This window comes from Chenopodium album, chromosome 18 (assembly GCF_948465745.1).
Source record: "Chenopodium album chromosome 18, dcCheAlbu1.1, whole genome shotgun sequence".
Classification (NCBI taxonomy): domain Eukaryota; kingdom Viridiplantae; phylum Streptophyta; class Magnoliopsida; order Caryophyllales; family Amaranthaceae; genus Chenopodium; species Chenopodium album.
The window spans coordinates 44,365,022-44,385,539 of NC_137851.1; the positions used below are offsets into that span (position 1 = coordinate 44,365,022).

Consider the following 20,518-nt stretch of genomic DNA (forward strand, 5'->3'; position numbering starts at 1 on the left):
ATTTAAACGATATAATTCAAGTAAAAGATGAGTCAATGGAAAGTCAAATATCTATTAATCATTAACAAAAGATCAATTTTATTACAGTGATTTAGATCTATAATAAGTTAAATTGAATTGAAGTCGAGGTAATAAGTTGAGCTGGTCAAATAACAAATTGGATGGAATTGCCTCAAGTCAACAAGTGAATTTAGGTCCCGTTCACTTTACCTTATTTTTGTTGAACTGAAATTATTTTTACTGAAATTAATTATTTTTGTTGAACTGAAATTAATTTTACTGAATTGAAATTACTTTTATTAAACTGAAATTATTTTTATGATTCTTTTATATTTCTTCTTTAAAATTACTAATTGTTACTGAACTAAAATTAATTTTACTAAACTGAAATTATTTTTATTGATTCTCTTTTATATTTCTTCTTCAAAATTACTGATTTTTACTAAAGTGAAATTAATTTTACTAAAATGAAATCATTTTTATTAAGTTGAAATTGATTTTACTAAACTGAACTTATTTTTACTGAAATTAAATTATTTTTACTAAATATTTTTTTTTAAGGTGAAGTGAACCGGACCTTCATATCGAAGAACTAATTTCCTGCAATTCCGCGTCATTCAAGTTCAAATCTCAAAGTCGCATGTTTACTTGAATAACTCTAATGTTGGGCTTTGTCAAAAAAAAAAAAAAAAAAAAAAAAAAAAAAAAAAAAAAAAAAATGTTGGGCTAATATTAGGAAGGCTTGTTTAGCTGCTAGAGTAAATTAACAATTTCCAATTTCCAATTTCAAATGGAATCATGGTAAATTTTCAAGTCATATTACATTGTCATGTAATTCCACCTAAAGAATCACTCGTCAATTTAAACAAAAGCACATATGTGAAATTCATTGTTTGAAGATTTGATAAAGATTCCGAAATAAATTTGACATACAAACTCTATTATGAGTAAATTGGAGTAGCACGATGAAGATGGAAAGAAGTTAACCACTTACAAATTTGACATTACTCGGTTTTAATAATGAAATTTTGATAATAACCTCTAAGTAGGGATTTGACATTTCTTAGGAGATTAAGGGGGCATATCTCGTATTAAAAGTATTCCCTTTGTCCCTTATTTTTTGCTTCATATGACTCATAAAGCTATCATAAACAAGTGGGTCATGGATAGAGCTGTCAATTCAGATAAACGGGTCGAGTTTGGGTCAAGTAAGTGTGGGTCAGGTCAATTCGGGTTAATGTCGTAACGAATGCGGTTCGGGTTTGGGTTGGGTCATGCTTGAGTCGGGTCACGTCGAGTCATACATCTTATCGGGTTTGGGTCAGGTTTAGGTCAGGTTAATAATAGGTCGGGTTATAATCGGGTCGGGTGAATAATAGGTCGGGTTTAATTCGGGTTTTCACGGGTTAAAACAGGTTAGGATCATTCTCAGGTTCGAGTCGGGTTCGGTTCAAGCCAATAATTTGCGGGTTATATTTAGGTCAGGTCATTCTTTGGTTCATGTCGGGTTCGGTTCAAGTCAATAATTTGCGGGTTCGGTTCAAGTAAAGACATAGTACTTTCAATATTAACATAGAGTAGTTTTAGGCTTTTAGCCTTATGAAGTTATGATTTTACAAGTAGATTACAATATAAATAGCATATATCTTTATTTAGTTAGTCAATACTTACAATAATAAAAAGTATAAAATAATAAGTCAAGTTGATCTCAGGTCGGGTCAATAACAAGTCGTGTTGATTTCGGGTCGGGTCAATAACATATTGGGTTGATCAATTTCGAGTCGGGTCAGTAACAGGTCGGGTTAGAAATAGATCGGGTTGAATTCAAGTCGGGTTAAATTCGAGTTTTGACGAGTTAAAACGGGTTTGGGTCAATTTCGGTTTAGGTCGGGTTCGGTTCATGTTCGGGTTCGGATCTCAACTACTTTGGTTAACTCAGGTCTAGGGTTGGTTTCAGGTCGGGTCAGATCGGGTTCGGGTCACCATTTTCACGTGTTCAAACGGGTCGGTTAATAATCGGGTTCGGATTGGGTTAGCTTTAGATAGCTCTAGTCATGGAGCAAACAAAGAGGGATTGAAAAAGTATTAGACTAGAGGGTGTTTGGTTCATAACCGAGAAAGGAAAAGAATCTAAGATATAAAATTGAGGATAATGGAAAACAAGATTCCCCCCCCCCCCCCCCCCCCTTCCCTCTTAAACATCATCCCTTTTTCTTTATGTTCTCACCGCTTGTGCACAGCCTCTGACCAACCACCATCTCCCTCCTTCCTCCTTCACCATCATCATTCCTCACGGCAGTCTCCTATTTCCTTCTCTCATCAATGATCTCCTTCAACTTCTTGCCTCTATCCGTAACACTCACTGATTTTAACAGTTTAATACGACCATGCAAAGTTTGAATCTAGAGTTAAAGTTTTCATAATCGAATTCAACCACCTAACCTCTTAATTATCAATATAAAAAAGGTATCTTTCCTTTTATCTTGTACTCTGTAATATATTTATAACTAATATAAGTATAAAATTACATATTTTCAGTATTCCTTTTCATTAATCAGGTCTGATCTTGAAGCAAGTAAATTTATTATTTCTAAGTCAATATTACCTAAATGTTCAAAGGTTGACCCAACCCCAAATGACTTGATTCGAAATAGGTCCGAAGTCTTGACCAGCAACTCGACTCACCACAAATGAATCAACTAAAAATGACTTAATTCGAAATTGACCCAAAATCTCTCCTTAATCCAAAATGACCTAATCTGAATTTGACCCCAACTATCAACCCAAAGCCCAACCCGACTGTCAATTGACAGGAACATATACAAAACTTGAGTTGAGCCAACCTAACCCACCTTAAACCCAAATGCGGCCCAAAAGAATCCAACTCAAACAACTCGATTTACGAGTCTACTCAAAATCATGGCCCAACACTATAACCTCGTTTGGTTGCATGTGGCAATTAAATGCCTATAGAAAATTACAATATATGGGAAATTTTATTGCCTAAGGAATACTATAATTGTGTTTGGTTGACATATAGGAAATCATATTTTCCATGAATTAGTTTCCTATGTTTTGTTTTGTTAACTTATGTAATACCCATGTTATTATTTTAACTTGAAGTACTTTCCCAAAATTTTGAGGACAAAAATGTAATTTCACCCAAAATACATGCGGGAAGTTTTGAGTGACCAAGGTAGGGTGTGGGAAATTAATTCCCATGTTTTGTAGGAATTCCAAATTCATTAGGAATTTCCACTTCCTACATTTTTGCTAACCAAACAACTACTATTTTCCATGAATTTGTATTTCCCCCATTATTGAAATGCAATCAAATAAGGCCTATATAGTGGTGGAAAATTACAACTAAAACTATATTTTAAAGTATAAGGGTCTGTTCTAATTGATTGAATTGCGCTGAACTGAATATTTAATAATAAAAAAAATCAAGAACTAAACTGAAAATAATGTGAAGAGAACAGACCCTAACTCTTTTTAAATCTTTGTTTTTTCCTTATAAAACCAAAAAAAGTTCTCAGTTTGTTCGAAAGTACTTTTTAAATTATGACTATTGTTGTACTTTTGAAATCTTCGTATTTTCCCTATAAAACCAAAAAAAGTTCTCAGTTTGTTCGAAAGTACTTTTTGAATTTTTTTTTTTTTTTCTTTTTTTTGACAGTGAGAACTAAGAAAGGAAACCACAAACAACAACTTAAAAGGACCAAAAAAGACACTCGCGAGGACGAGCCTTTCCAGCCAACCAATGCGCGGAGGACACCCATTTCTCGGAACCTTTAGAATCTTGCAAGCCTCCATAGTAGACAGAAGAGCCCGGATATCCCAAAGTAACCAACATAAAGAAACCTCATCCCGCTGTTTTTGGGCCAAGATCAAACACAAAGACTCACAGTCGGAGTAAATAAGGATCCTACGAAAACCTCTAGAATAAGCATTGCGTAATCCCCAGAAACAAGCCTGTAACTCAGAATGTAATGCTGAAGACGCGAGAGAAGCACGGGCCCCTCCCCCACGGACTGAAGGAGAATCACAATCGCGAAAAATCCAACCAGCACCAGCCGAGTTGTCCAAAGAAGACCAAGAACCATCACAGATCATACAAATTTCAAAAGTAGAAGTAGGACCCCCACAAAGAGTGGCAGCGAAACCCGAACCAGTCAGTTTAGGACCAAGACCCAAAGAATAAGAGCGAATGCAAAAAACCTGAGCTTGTCGCCCCCGCACATCCCACTGAGATGCCAAAAGAAAAATATCATCGGAAGACACAGTTTGATGCCGAAACCGAACATTATTACGTGATAGCCAAATAGCCCATAAAAGGGAGAAAAACCTCACCAAGCTCGACCAGTCCTTAGCAGCCTCTAACAAAGAGACCATAGTGGAAAACCATTGGAGAAAAGGAAGGTGAAGAAGACCTTGCCTATTAAAACGTAAAGAGCAATGGACCCACAATGGAGTAACGAAGTCATAGTCTCGAAACAAATGGTCCACCGTCTCCTGCTCTTGTCGACAGAAGCAACAAAGTGAATCAACCGAAATGCCTCGAACAGCTAGAACAGAGGCAACCGGGAGTCCAGACTGAATAATTTTCCAGCCAAAGATCTTCCATTTAGGAAGGAGGGGGAGCGCCCAAAATTTCCCCCACCAGGAAGCAGGAATTAACCCCACAGACAAATGTCCGACAGTCTGCTGAAGTAAGAGCGCATAGGCAGATTTCGTAGAGAAGGTGCCATCCTTAGTGAATTTCCAATAAATAAAATCATCCATATGCTCCAGTGGACGGTCCTGACTAAGGATCCGAGAGGCAGTTGGACCATCAAAAAACCGATGGACTCTCGAGGAGTCCCACGCGTTAGAACGCGGATCAATAATATCAGACACATGAGTCGGGAAATCCGACAGAGATAAACCAGCCTTGAAATTTACTGGACCCCCAGGAGCCCAGTCGTCAGCTGTAATACGAACACTATTACCACTACCCACCTTCCAACGAACAGCAGGAGCTACAGCAGAAAGAGCCGTCTGTAACCCGCGACAACCCCAGGAGGCTCGAGTTATCCGAGCAGATGAAGTGGCAGCAAGAGAAGGGTACTTGGAAAACATGAGCCTACAAACCAATAACTGGGGATTGTGAATCATCCTCCATCCCGTGTTAGCGAGAAGAGCGGAGTTGAAGCAGGCAATGTTGCGTAAACCCAAACCCCCCAGACCTTTCGGTAAATGAAGTAGAGAGGCCGAGCGTAGTGCCAAACCCTTCCTAGAACCTGAAGATCTCCACCAGAAACTGGCAAGCATATTGTCTAGTTGAGCAGCAATTGAAGAAGGAATTTTGAAGACAGACAGAATATGATTAAACGAAGCCACCAATACCGAATTTATAATAACCAATTTTGCCGCTGGAGACAACCGAAGAGAAGCAAAAGCAGATAGTCGGCTAGCAACTTTGTCAACCAAAAACCCGAACTCCGAAACCTTACTTCTTCCCAAGTCGACAGGTAGACCCAGATAGGTACCAAATGAATCCTTCGATTGTAGTCTGAGACTGTGAGATTTTCATACGCTTGCGGCGAAACCTGGAAAAATAACAGCGAGTCGTCCGCAAAGAAAAGATGTGAGATCGATGGTCCACTCCGGAAAACAGAGTCTGTTCTTCTGCCCGTCGAAGAGTGGCTGACAACACCTCCATACAAAGCACAAACAGATAGGGCGACAGAGGATTTCCTTGTCTAAGACCACATTGTGGCCGAAAAGAAGGCGTAAGACTCCCATTCACCAGAACTTGATACGAGACAGTTGTAACACATTGCTCAATAATATGAACCCAATAAGGGAGAAAACCAAATGCCCGTAACACCTGACTCAAAAAATCCCATCGTACTCTATCATAAGCTTTATTCATGTCCAGTTTCAAGGCTGCATAAAAACATTTTCGAGCCTTAAAAGCATTCATAAAAGACAAAAGTTCATGAGCTACCAGAGCATTATCAGAAATCAGGCGACCCGGCACAAAAGCATTTTGGAACCCTGAAACAAGAGAGGGAAGAACCCCTCGCAAACGGCCAGTAATGCATTTCGCAATGCATTTGTATAGAACATTGCATAACCCAATCGGCCGAAATTGAGACACTAATTCTGGTAGAGGAACCTTCGGAAGAAGAACTAAAAAGGTTCTATTCCAGTCCTTCAACGTGTAACCATGAACAAAGAAGTACTGAATCGCTGAGATAACAAAATGGCCTGTTTCCTCCCAATGAGTCTTGAAGAAAGCCGAGGTAAAACCATCTGGGCCAGGGGATTTATCATTAGCAATATGAAACATTGCAGATTTAATCTCAGAAGCCGAGAAAGGGGCCATTAACATGTCCTTTTGATCTTGAGACAACGTTGGAAGGCCTAGATTATCCCAGTGTAAAGGAGGGTCACTCCTTGAAGGAGATACAGGAGAATATAAATCTGAGTAAAAAGCCTGAATCAGCGAACGAAGACCATGTGAATCAGACACCCAATTTCCAGCTTCATTCTTTAGACTAACAATCAGATTACGACGACGGCGAGCTTGAACCACCGAAAATAGTAATCTGGAGTGCGATTCCCCTTCAACATCCCATTTAATTTTAGCACGCTGTTTCCAGTAGAGAAAAGCAGCAGTGGCTTCTGCAATCCTCTCTTCCCTGGTATTAAGAAAAAGAACGCGTGCCATAGGAGATTGCAACTGAGTAGAAAAAGAAGATAAATCTGAACATAATTCTTTCCAATTTATACCCGAAGATTTCCTGTGGCCAAGACACCAATCTTTAAGTTTCCCACGAATAACAGCAAGCCTGCGAGATAAGGTAAACAAAGGAGAACCTGCAAACTGTAAACGACAACCTTCCTTAATAATCACAGATATATCCTGAGCAGATAAACACCAATTCTCAATTCTATAAGGTCGCCGAACATTATCCTGAGGCACCGAGTCCGAAAAGATAATAACAGCATGATCCGAAAATAAAATTGGTTGATGATGAACTATGGAATTCGGGCAGTCAATAAACCAATCCTGAGTTGCATATGCCCTATCCAATCTTTCAAAAGTCGAATCCACTTCTATCCTATTATTTGTCCAAGTGTAAGATGGTCCCGAAAAAGGAACATCCACTAACCCCAAGTCCAACCTCCACTGAATAAAATCCAGCCTTCCTGGAATAATTGAAGGCCCTCCTACTTTATCAGAGAGATACTCCACTTGGTTAAAGTCACCAATCAACAAAATGTTAGGGTAAGTTTGGACAAAACTAGCGATAGATGACCACACATCTGATCTATCAACAACATGAGGCGCACGTACACAAAGATCACAAACTTGATTGCATCACCAACCACTATTTTACAAACTACAAAGTGTGGAGATATAAATAACGGAATTACACTAAAGGGAGCTAGCCAAAAGATGAACAAACCACCACTTAAGCCTACAACATCTAGACCACAACAATCCACAAAAGGAATAGATGCTAACCTATGCACCACAGTATCTACGGAAACCATTGTTTCCATCAAAAAAACAACATCCAAGTGTTGAGAGCGGACTAAAGAGCGCAGATACGGAACTTTAGGGGAGTCCGCTTGTCCTAAACCCCTACAGTTCCACGCGGCTAGCCTCATTTCAACTGTGGTGGCTCTGAGAGGGGAGCCACCAAACCCATAACCGATGTAGCATGAGGAGAACCCGAACCATCCTGACCCTTCCTCTTCTTGAAGGGTAAAAGGTATTGCAGACATTTAGAAGAACTAGAGTTGTGATCATGTAAAACCAGTGACGACAGAGCTAAAGGAACAACAGAAGAAGCATTCCGCTTAGCTGGACATATATTATTAACCCGCCGCCCCAACTCCATAGCCTTTTCCTTACCACGACAAATCAACGAACAAGGACGGCTCTGTACTTCAACTGACTGTACAACAGAAGACAAACGCGCAGAATTATCATCTGCAGTCGGCAAAGCACCAGATGGCGAACTTTCCAAAACAGCATCATCACTAGACGACGACAACAAGGGGTCGACAGAAGTCTTCGATCTGCTAAGAGACAAAACCCCCACTAATTCTTTTCCTTTATCCCGAAAAGGAGGTTTTGGTTGCTTTAAAGAATAGGGTCGTCTATTGTTGTTTTCGTTTTGGTGACTTGGGGTTTTGTTTGTCTCTGTTGGATCATTTTTTTGTGTTGGACAATTTTGATGAGGGACAGGCATAGTCGGCATTCTACTTTGGAACCCTCTCTTCTTTCTCCTAAGAAGAGCAGTAACAGGACAATGTTGGTTTCTCTTTGGATTAGAAGAGGGTTTTTGGTGGGTCGTGAAGGTGGGTTGTTTTAGTGTATGGTTGGGTCCTTTTGGAGCAAGTGTGGAAGGAGAAGTTGGTTCAGAGCATAGTTTCTTTTTTTTCGAAGGGGAGATTGATGGAGTACCTAAACCAAAAGCCCTTTTTTTGGAGTGGCTGAGGGGGTTTGTATGATGTTGTGGTGGGTTAATGTTGCTACTACTACTCCGAAGATTCAGTCTAGTGGTTCTGAATTTTTCAATTCTTTTCAAGCCAATATTTATATTTGAAAGACTGTGGGCAAGATGAGTTGCAGATAAACACAAACCATTCTTATTGACAAGTAAAGGAGCAGATATATATGGATTAAATTTGCAGGAATTCCTCTTATGGCCAACTCTATTACATGTAGAGCATAAAACAAACAAATTCTCATAACTAATATTAATCCATTTAAATTCAAAGTTTCCGAGGTCCAAGTGACAACAGCAGTCCAAGAACATGTAATTGTATTTTTACTCTAAGGGAACATCGAATTGAACTCGAAAGGGGTTCATCGGCACAAAAAAGCAAGCACTGGTTTTACGACATTAATCTGACATAAATTCAAAGGTACCTCATCAAGGTGAACCCATATAGGAGCATCCTCAAATTTGTTATCCCTTAAGGATTCACCATGCTTCCAAGGCTTAAAGATTAGGAACGCCGCCTGGTATGTTGCTGACCCTTGCTCTAACAAAGCGTCTCTGTCACGGGCATCGTCACACAGAAACAGGAAGATGTTCTTATGCTTTTGGACAGAGATGTTGCCAAACGTAATCCAAAGATTGGAAACCCAATTTTGAATACAACTTTCCGAGAAATTACGATAATCTAAAAATTTGCCGAAGACAAGATGGAAGAGGGAATTGGTGAAGAAATCTGAAGTTGAAGGAATACAGCTCCCTGTCTTGTGAGAATATTGGGGTTTATGTACGGAAGGGTGCGAAAACGAAAAGGAGGGAAATTGAGTTTCTGACATATTAATTGGGAACAAGAAATTAAACTAAGGAAAAGGAAATTAAACTAAGGAAAATCGTCACCGGTGATCTGGGAAGTGTCGCCGATGAGCTTGGGGCCACCGTTCAGCAGCAAGGCGGTAGCAAACAGGTATGGCGGTGGGCAGAGTAAAAGCACCACCAATCAGTCCGTAGAAACAAACTTTCCGACAGATAAGATGGAGTAAACTACAAAAACTTGATTTAATTGAAAATAAAAGGAGAGTAGTTGGTGAGAAGTGGAATTGAAGAGTAGAGCAATGGAGGAGTTTAACGGTGGCTATGGTAAGGCTCTAGAATTCTAGAGAGAGGGGCTCTCTTAGAGAGAGAAAGTCTTGCATAATTTTAAATGATGTGTTTGATCTCGAAAGTACTTTTTAAATTGAAAATTGTGACAGCACATTTTACGTTTACTAGCCAAAAAAAAGGACAAGATTTCCATTCTTTTATCATCCCGGACTTTTGTGATAATTCCTACAACGTGGCCATGGTTATTTGTTGCTCATTTGATCAACATGAGGAAAAAAAATACCCTCCTCCGGATGTATATAACAACTTTTGAGCTGACACCTTATACTCGCTTCCCTTTATCCTCCCTCGCATCTTCTCTCATCTCAATATCCTTTTCTATTTTGTCCCCCGCTTTCTTGCTTTTTGAACTCATATCATTCTCACTCTTGGTCACAACCCAAGCTCTTCTTGTTGCAAAATTGCAAAAGAGAAATAAGTCAGATGACATCTCATCATGTCTTTCCCTTTCCTTAAATTTTGATCTGATGCAAACCCTGTTACTCTTTCAGTAATCAAGTCACCAATGTGTGAAATGGATAGAGCAACTAGCTATTAACCAAAACATAGCTTAGTGACCAAAATTTACCAGAATAAATTGATCAAAATCAAAATCAAAATATACGCTTTCGTATTATAACCAAGAAAAAATTGCAATCAATCAATTAATCATAATAGCCCAACCCAATCCCTCAAGAGAATCAAAAGAAGAGAGGTACAACTCTTTAACTCATAACATAGAATGCTCCAGACATACTCAACAACTCAACACAACCACATGAGCTAACACATCAAAGGTACTGAGGCAGACCTGATAACTATCAATACGAGACTAAAAATCAACATCAAATGAAGGGGAAAAAATTGATGGGAAAAAATTAGAAAAATTATCAAACCTCTAGTCCTCTACCATTTGTAACAATACCAAGAAAAAGATGAGATCTGCACACATAAATTTTGGGCGAACCTAAATGATACCCGCAAGGGAATCATTCTCGAACAAACCAACCTAATCAACCAAGACAAAGTAACTACACAAGAACTCCAATCTATTATGGAAGGATTGATTTGTTTAGGTAAAGGTTCTTTTAAATCCACCAAAATATATGATTTCTCCCCCACTGCTAAAATACGAATGCTGATTGCTTACGCTAACCACTGAGAACGAAATTAAACTGCTACTAACACAATACCATCAACAAATGCATTATTTTTCAACCGAAAAGGAGAAAAGTTTGCACAAGGGAAAACTAATCGAAAACAATTACCAAATTGGGAATAGCTGAAAATCTAAACTAATTAGTACCATCTTCAATTTCTGAAAAACTCTATGGCTTAACGTTGAAGAGCATCATTGCAAATCTTCTTGAAATTGGAAGACTCATCTACCACGAAATCGCTGTTCCATGAGATCCAAAAGGCACAAATGCAGATAAAATGAGTAACACAGGAGTAAAGCAGTAAACTTAAATAAAAATAGAAAAAGGGCAAACCAAGACTACAGGGAACATTACAATATCCGTGAAGCCATTTCTGAAAGTTCCCATCTAGGACTCCATGGGTACTCGGACATAACAGATGACCTGACTGGGACCCCTTGTGTGTTGAAATGCTGCAAAGATAAATGTTGAAACAGCATATCAATAACAAATTCCGGTACTGTGCAAGCAGATATTTAAATGAGCTTTGTCTCATCTCAAAATGACTGATATTAATATTAACCCACCTGTTTTAACAACACACAATAAGATTGTTACAAGTAGATAACCGCAAGTTGAAAGTTTGATAGCAAAAGAAATTAATATATATATATATATATATAGGGAGAGGCTCATGTGAGAACACCTCTCTTATATGAGAACACTCTATATGTGAGAACACATCTATGTTCTAATATGTTAAGGTAGATATTCTGAAAATAAACTATATCCATCATCCTCAACCTCAACATTCTCTCTCCTCTCCCCAACACCACCACTGCCACCATCGCATGTCTCACAACGACACAACTTCGCCACCACTCTCTCGTCTTCCCACGCACATTTGTGATAAAAAATGTTAATGTTGCGGTTCAATTTTAAACCCAACCTACCATCTTCAACCTCAAACATTTTCTCTCTTCTCTCCACCAACACTATCCAATCTCTAGCTCCTCCATCACCATCACTGCATGTTATACAGCCTTTACGCCGCCGCCGCCGCCTCCACCACCAGCACTCTCTCTTCTTCCCGCCATCATGGCCACCACTTTCTCTCCTCTCCCACGACAACCACCATCACCACATGCTCAAGAATTTCGTGTGTTTTGTATCAACTTCTGGACAATTACAATCGAGAATTCAAGTTGTGAAACTTAATCAAAGGTAAACCAAGCTTAATTGACAGTTTAATATGTGAAATCAATTTTTTTTTTCATCCAAATCAATCAAATTGGGCAAATTATATACAGTTTGAAATTTCAAGGAATTTTAATTGAATTTAAGAAACCAAACAACAATTCAGCAATTTTATGTTACATTAAAAATCAAGATTAAATTGATTTTGAATCAATTCGTTGTAAAAATTGAATTTCAATTCGTCTTCAATATTAACGAATTATGTTCAAGAAAATTTAATTATAATCTAAAAACTGTTGCATATGTTTTAAAATATGTTACATATGTTCTAAACAATATTGCATATGTTCATATTTGTTTTTGAGTTCAAGGTTTTAAAATTTGAGTATCGTGTTCCAATTAAAACTATATTCAGTAAAGCTAAGTTTATTCTTCTAAGAAATATTACATATGTTAAGAATCGTTGAGTCTAGGTTCTAAATTTTTAGGCATTTTGTTCTAAAAGCTATGCTACAAAAAGTTAAGTATGATGTTCTAAAAGATGTTGCATATGTTCTAAAAGTTCTTCTAATGTTCTAAATTTTAAAGTGTTCTCACATAAGTATAGTATTCTCACATATAAAGGTGTTCTCACCGGATCCCTCCCTCTTTATATATATATATATATATATATATATATATATATATATATATATATATATATATATATATTTCAAGGGTTAAAATATTTGTCCAGAAAGAAATTGATATCTTGTTTCAACAAATGCACAATTTCCAATGAAACATGGTACTCTATCTACTACATACATCAAACTCTAACTCTTAGATATAGCTCTATAGCCCTAGTGCTGACATCATCTGATCTACAATAGTATAAACCTTTAAATGGAATTTTATGTGTTGAATAAATTGGATCTTCATCTACATAAAATGCTATCAGAGCATTTTATGTAGATGAAGATCCAATTTATTCAACACATAAAATTCCATTTAAAGGTTTATACTATTGTAGATCAGATGATGTCAGCACTAGGGTTGTGATAATGAACCGAGCTCAAGCTTAGGTAAGACAGCTTGCAACAACTCATAATGTGAGTTGGGTGGGCCAAGCCCAAGTAACTTAAACAAGGGTTACAAACCCCAACCGAGCAAACACTACAAGTAACAAAAACCCTACTAAAATGAACTGTTAATACTTTAAAGTCCTTGACAATTAAAAGTATGATCAAGATTCTTCATACTACCTCCACTTCAGGTTACTCGCAACAAAGGACATGTTTGCGGACTCCAGGCAAAAGATTGAAAGCATGATTATTGAAAAATAAGGGTATATGCTTAACTATTAATCTAACCCAAAAAAAAAAAAAAAAAAAAAAAAAAAAAAAAAAAAAAACATATTCAACCTTAATTAAATTAAATAACCCACCACCACAACACCACCCATCACCGAAACCAGCCACCACCACCACCCCCCAGCATCACCGAAGCCACCCACCACCACCACCCAGCACCGAAACCGACGAACCCACCACCACCATCACCACCGACACACCAAGCACCACCCACGAACCAAGCAAAACCCAGCTGCCGCAACCCACCATACCACCCTTGAAAACCCGCAGATCTAGAAAACCCACAAAACCACGAAAACCCTTGAACCCACCACCAACCCAGCAAAACCACCGAACCTTGAACCCACCCCACGATCCTGCACAATCAAAACCCAAAACCTTCAATCGAACCCCAGTTACCAAAACCAAACCCACAATCGAAACCAAAACCGAACCCTCAATCAAACCCACGATGCCACCGCACCCACAAACCTAGGAACCACGAACAAACCTTCGACGAACCCACAAACCCTTCTCTATCATCAATTAAAGCTTTAATTGGTCAAATTTAACCATCAAAACTCTTGTTAAATTTGAAAATAAAACCTTCGAATTTAGGTTTCATCGCCAATGAGGAAACAAAAAGCAAAGGAAGAGAGAGAAACAGAGGCGGCGATGTAGGTGGTGGTTGCCATTGAAGATGGTGGTGGTGGTGGTGGTCGATGGTAGTGGCGGTGGTGGTGATTGCCATTAAAGGTGGTAGATTATGAAGGAAGAGAGAGAAAAATTATGAAGGAAGATGTTGAATGTAGATGGAGGAAGGGAATGAATTAGGATAAATGTGGTGGTAAGGTAAAATTAATTAACCTTAGGGATTAATGTAATAAGAATAAATTTATAATTTAATTAGGATTTTTTTAAAAAAAAGTAAGGGTAAAATTGTCATTTCATAGCCAAAAACTTACTAAATAAGGAAAGAAAAATATTTGTTGCAAGTAATGTGAAGCGGACATTTTAGGAAATTGTTGCGAGTAGTATGAAGCGGAAGTAGTATCTAGAAGTGAAAATGAGTGACCTAAAATACACAATCAAATTATACTCATGAACTTTTCAAATATCAAGTCCTTCAGTTCAGTTTGGCAAGGTCTCAGGATGAGACCAAACTTGAGTCAATCTTGCTTGATCCAAGCTTTGACAGAACTAAACTCAGGTAACTAGAGCAAACTCAGCTCATTATTACCCATTACTCTTTACACAGTTAATGCATTAAACAGAGACAGAATTTTTACTTTTTAGAAACCATGATAACTCCAACATCCACCAATAGCAGGAATTATAAAATCATCAACCATGACAGTGTCACATGATAGTATGATACACACAGTAAAGCTACATTTTTAAAGCATGTGGATAAATTTTTGCATTCGTCAACTTAACTACTCCAGTGCTAGTAAAATGCACTCAAATCATGCCAATATTTTCCACTTAGGCTTCAGCATGCATATTAAGTAAAGTAGCAAAGGTGGGATAAAATGTGATTACTCCATTATAAATGTCTGAAAAAAATAATAAAAAGAAAGAAAAAAAAGGTAGAAAGAGAAAGTGTAAAAATTGAGAATAAAGAAGGATTGGTTCGACACAGAGTAGTACAAAAAAGTGGAGCCTTCACAAGGGATGAGGGAATAGTATAACTGTAAAAGAGAGTTGAAACTGATCAAAATAGTTAACTGGAAGAATATTGGGTCGGAGGAGAAACAGAAATGTAATAAGATAATTACCTGTGAGCTTTGAAGGATCAAAGTTGGTTTTTGCTTGGGGAAGTGGATGGGTAGAAAAATATGCACCTGCAATTGAAGAAAACTAAACATCAGATGATAGACTGGTTGATAACTGAAAAGTTGAAATATTAGACTTAATCCACAACCTTAAAAAGCAAAGAAGCACAAATAACAGAAGTGGGAGCTCTGAAGGGGGCGTTTAAACACAAGCAGATAAACACGCATATGAACAAAAGAAGAAGAAGAATCCAATATATGAAATTATGTGCTTTGTTTAAAAGAAATATTCAGACATAATGTTCAACTTAACCATACAACAGCCATACATCTCCAGTTCTTCAATATCACTTAAGAAAAAAAAGTTTAAAAAAGGAAAACCTATCATACCAAAAATGTAAATACTCCATTAGCAACAAGAAATGTTGCCTCTCTGCAAAATATCTGCAAAGAAGTATAAAAAAGTAATTGGTGAATATATTCAAAACACAGTAGTGGATTTAACATTTATTGCACATACTGGATCAGCTTCTAAAGGCCTTCCAAAGACGGTTGATAATGTCTCAATAAAGTGCCTCCTGACTCCAATAAGAGAAACTGCCTCCAGAATCTTGATTATAAAATTATACATCAGTCAGCTATAAGCGACATAATGGGGATCAAACTGAAAATTCATAGAGAGGACAGGGGAAGGGGAACCTGCATCTGCAAAGTCTCTTCTAAAGCAGGAAGATACTCAGCCATGCACCTGAGGATAAGGAACAAATATTAACAGAGGTATGATGGACTTGATGGTGGCACAAGAAACAAAGGCACACCATCTCTGAACATGGTCCTGTTGAAGTTTCAAATGACTTACATTCCATTTAACCAAGTTGGAAGTTTGATATCTTCAACAGAGAATAGAGACTTCAGCTCTAAAGTTGATATTAACTTCAAACGTGGAGCTGAAGGAGCAGATTGATACTTTCTACCAATTGGATATATTACCTGTAACCAAGACATTATCAGTATGGGCCATGGGGAACAAGGGAAGACTCAAGATAGAGAATGTAGAGCCAATATGTTTCTGATATGATTAGAAACTGACTTTTAATAAGAATTGTAATCGTAGCTGCATTATATGTGTCCTCAGACCTTAATCACCTTATTTTAATTGCTTAGATATAATCATAAAAACACTTTTTTTTTTTTTCTTCCACAAAAAACAGAAACCCTTGCTATCTTCTGGGAGAGACATTTAGCTTTAAAAAATATTTCTCGCTTCGCAAGATGGCCATGTATCTTTAGACCTTTTGTTATATATAGGTGCAATACTACTTATCTTCAGTTCACTATTCCGAAGAGGAGCAAAATAAAGGACTTCATTCCTCTCATTTGAGAAACTTTAACAGCAAAGCAGGGTTACCTAGTATGTCCAGTTTGCAAATGTACTTCAGGCACACAATATGTATCCCATTAGGTACTAAACCCTAATTTCCAATTCAACAAAGACAAAATAGCTTTAGCAAAAAGACTATGAAGATAAAATTTAGGAAGGGAAACCTACTTTACTAGCTTTTGCTTTAGTATATTACTTGTATGGGCAACTAAATGCTACAGGGTATTACATGTCATCACATAGTTCAGATATTGAGTAATGACCAAAGAGCTAGCCAATAAGTACTGTACTGAATTAGCACTCCCTCTAACCTAAAATAAGGATATTCTTCACTTTTAGCAAGGAAATTAAAAAGTGTGCCTGTGATTAGAAGACTTCCATCCAATTGCTCAAATCTACCCCAAAAGGCATGTATCATTCCATATACTCCGTAATCAACTGTAGAGGAAAATTTGAGAATCCATATAGCTTTACTGCCATTAACAAGAAAATTTAACATCATTTGAGGACATTTCAAGATTTGCAAAAGTATTCATAGGCTTATAGTTGTTTGAGCTCTAATACTTGTCTTTGCAACTTATTTGTATCTATAGCCTGCCCTAAAGATATCAAAGGCAACACTCTTTGATGCTCCTACATGTCAAAGGAGTTAAATATTCACTAATCTTCTCCCTCATATATAGAACTCTTCCCACAGGTTTTTTTTTTTTTTTTTTTTTTTGGGGTGAGGGGGGGGGGGGGGTGTCCTTTACCAAAATACCAGGAGAAGAGATTTTCAAGTAAAAACTCTCCAGCCAAAATGATGAAGGGAATAAAAGTGGTAAACTCAAACCAATTATCATTAATTAGGTGCAGACACTAAAACAGCAAACCACCTTCCATGCAATGATGGAAACCAAACATCAAATTAACCACACGCCAAAGCATATATCATATTATTGCCAATTTAACTTTCAATCAGCAATTCAACAGCTCTGGAATTTTTTTCTTTTTTTTTTTCCCAAATTTAATCAATTGCACCTTTAATGGACATTGACATGGCTCATGTTTGAGCTTGGTTTCAGGACATGATCACATTGTACTCAAAACATACCAAGAATATATAAAACCTAACATATATATATGGATCACATTAATCAGAGTTCAGGCCATTTATATCACGTCATATTAATCAGAGTTCAGGTCATTATATAGCATCAGGTTTGAATCATGCTGTCATCTCAAGTTAAAGTCTCAAAGATAGCCACATCTTGTATGCTGATTGGAGCCAGCAATCCCCAAGCCATATGCATATAACAAAAAGCGGTATCATTGGGGGACAAATTATTCATTCTTGCTGCAGCATATTCTACATCACACATAGATGCAAGGTGCAAACTGCAAAGTACAACGCAACTAGCGAAACCCATGAACAACTTGGAATAGAATATGATCACTCATGAACTATCCCCACACAAAAATGCAGGGAGTTAAGGCTGGCAGGACAAACTAAACAGCAAGTAATTGTTCAAAGGTCCTCCAGAAAAATCCCCAAAAATTAAAAATTATAGGTTAGGCGAGAGCTAAAGCTTAAGGCCTCATTCAGAGATTCTTTTCACCTTGTATCTACACTTGATAGAACTTTTCCTTAATATAACAGTATCTACTTTAATTTAGTGGTGAACTGAATTTGGGTAGCCCAATTGTAACCTTTTTTCCTTATCTAAGCTTGTTGGCTTTACTTTTCCTCAAACGGTTTTAGAAAGTGTAAAAAACCAAAGCCTATGTTTTATGACTAAATGTAACTTGAAAATTTGGCAAGTTACACCAATTTGTGGGAAACAGAATGGCTAAATGCGTGATGGAATGCCACTTTTTAGTAGTGAATCATTTCCTTAGAATAATGAGATCTAACAAACCCCTGTTTGATAATAAAGGGTGAGTACATTAACATACCTGAAGATAAATCTTTTGCTGTTGTCTCCAGGGGCAAGCAGGGACCATATTATTTATGCTAGTGTCAAGCAATGGTACAGCAAATTTAACCTCCTCCGGCTATGCTAAAGTTTAAAAAATAAGAAATAATAGTATTATGATACTATCAGAATAAACTCTGACCTAACAAAACTTTAATTGAATAAAAACGATCATTCTTATGAGGAAATACCTTTTCAACTCCAGAACTCAAAGACATCTCAATCCCCTGAAACAAGAACCGATGACAATTAGAATGTATACACTGACGAACTAATTGTTATTTAGATAAATCTGTCCAATTACATTCCCTAGTCTCTTGCTTAAAATGGATGTCGAGGGGACATGTTGCGATTGTTAAGATAGGAGGAAGTACAAGTAAATTGACTCCATCATGCCTTCCCAAATCGAGTTATTTGAAATTTGAATGATCTCCCCACATCTAGTTATTTGGATAGGAATCTTATAAACACAACTTCCTTCCTCCATCTTAAACATTATCACCATGTATACTCACTACGGATCGCCTTTGGGTAAAAATTTAGGAGAAAAACATTTTCAAAGATTGATACTGAATCTATTACATTATCACGACCCCTAAAACCAACACAAAGGCACAGTCTCAGACAGGATAAATGTATGAAGAGGCATACCTCCCTGGACAACATAGTGCTAATTTCAAACTTCACCCGATCATCATCAACACCTCCAACACGCTTCCATTGATAAGCTGAATATAATTCCCTGGAGGATCAATTCAAACGTATTACTCCCAACTCAAATAATCGAAATTGTTGATTTAAAATTTATGAATTCGATGAACCTGAGTTGAAGAATGAGAGACAATAATCTAGAAGGGTCCTTGCTGTTCCAATTGCTTAAATTATGCATAGGTGATTTGCTAGGATCACTTGATAAAACAAAGGGGAGAAACTTATCATCTTCTGCCCCAAATATAAAGTCCGGCGGAGCCAACAGACTCTCCACATTGTATATAATATCCCCTGTATATCCATATCCATCAACAAACAAATGAATTGTAACGCTAAAGTCACTGATAATAAATAGGGAAAAAAAAAAAAAAAAAAAAAAAAAAAAAAAAAGCCATAGCATAGAGCTCACATTTGATAAAATCGAGGCAGAAGGGAATGAGCAAGGTAAATCGATCATTCCATGCATTTTTCTTGGATCCAGACCACATTTGATCAACCTAAAATGAATCCAAATACATAAATTTAGGGTTTCCGATGATTCAAATTCATAAGCTTAGGGTTTCTGACAATTCAAATTCATTAATTTAGGGATGCTAAATTTGAAATTCATAAAATTAGGGTTTCTGATCATCCAAAATTCAGTGTTTGTGATAATTCAAATTGAAGAACCCTAGAAATTGAAGAATTCGAGAAGAGAGAGAAAAGAGGGAAGAGGATTACCTTGATAGAGAAAGGAGAATGTGAGAGAAGGTGGTTCAGCTGAGCAGCGATGATAGGTGGAACTCCGTCGACCGCCATTGTTGTAGACTGAGAGAAGCTTTGTTGTTGGAAATTCGTAGACAAAGAAGAGACATCAAACTAATGCCAAACCAGATCTTTCTGTTTTTTTTTTTCGCTGAGTTATAGTTTGGGACTTTGGATACTTCAAAAGTCCAAAATCTAATCGCTGAATAATTTAATCCGTAATAAACTAATAATATATTGAAAAATTTGATTTTTACCACCTTATAAAAACTCAAATATTGTATTTACCACCTTTACATCCAAAACTTTTATTTTATCACCTGATAAAAAAAATTAAACATAGCTTTTACCACCACAATTGTACTCCAGTGACGGAAAGTTGTTGTGGGCCCCACCAGTTTTCATTTCCCTCCACTTTTAAGAGTAAAAAACCCGATTTCCCTCTCTCTCTTCCTTTTCTCACCTTCCCCATTAAATTGTCATCAATTTCTCACCTTCCTCCATTAATTTTTTTGAAATTTAACCCTCTCTCCTCTCATTTTTTGTTCTTTCTCTCTGTAAAAAGGTAAACCCTAAGTCTCACAATCATCAATCGCATCTGGAGAAGAGTTGGGACCACAAAATTCGCAACAACTCAGCAA

At 37.2% G+C, this 20,518-nt stretch overlaps 2 protein-coding genes across 2 annotated transcripts; both read right to left on the minus strand.

Annotated features, from left to right (window-relative positions):
• Window positions 1-2,303: 2,303 nt before the first annotated feature.
• LOC145592188 (uncharacterized) lies at window positions 2,304-7,665 on the minus strand. Its single transcript, XM_081648648.1, has 4 exons — window positions 7,461-7,665; window positions 5,658-7,362; window positions 3,700-5,560; window positions 2,304-2,402 (listed from the first exon to the last, which is right to left on the minus strand). Exons 1-4 carry the CDS (start codon window positions 7,663-7,665, stop codon window positions 2,304-2,306), a joined length of 3,870 nt encoding a protein of 1,289 aa, XP_081504774.1.
• A 3,161-nt stretch (window positions 7,666-10,826) lies between these two features.
• Window positions 10,827-20,057, minus strand: LOC145590915 (uncharacterized). The gene is made up of 13 exons (XM_081647306.1): window positions 19,854-20,057; window positions 19,543-19,630; window positions 19,244-19,424; window positions 19,074-19,164; window positions 18,614-18,649; window positions 18,403-18,501; window positions 15,946-16,076; window positions 15,786-15,834; window positions 15,607-15,696; window positions 15,477-15,530; window positions 15,090-15,155; window positions 11,159-11,256; window positions 10,827-11,043 (listed from the first exon to the last, which is right to left on the minus strand). The coding sequence occupies exons 1-13, from the start codon at window positions 19,929-19,931 to the stop codon at window positions 10,980-10,982; spliced, it is 1,125 nt and encodes a 374-aa protein (XP_081503432.1). The 5' UTR covers window positions 19,932-20,057; the 3' UTR covers window positions 10,827-10,979.
• Window positions 20,058-20,518: the final 461 nt, after the last annotated feature.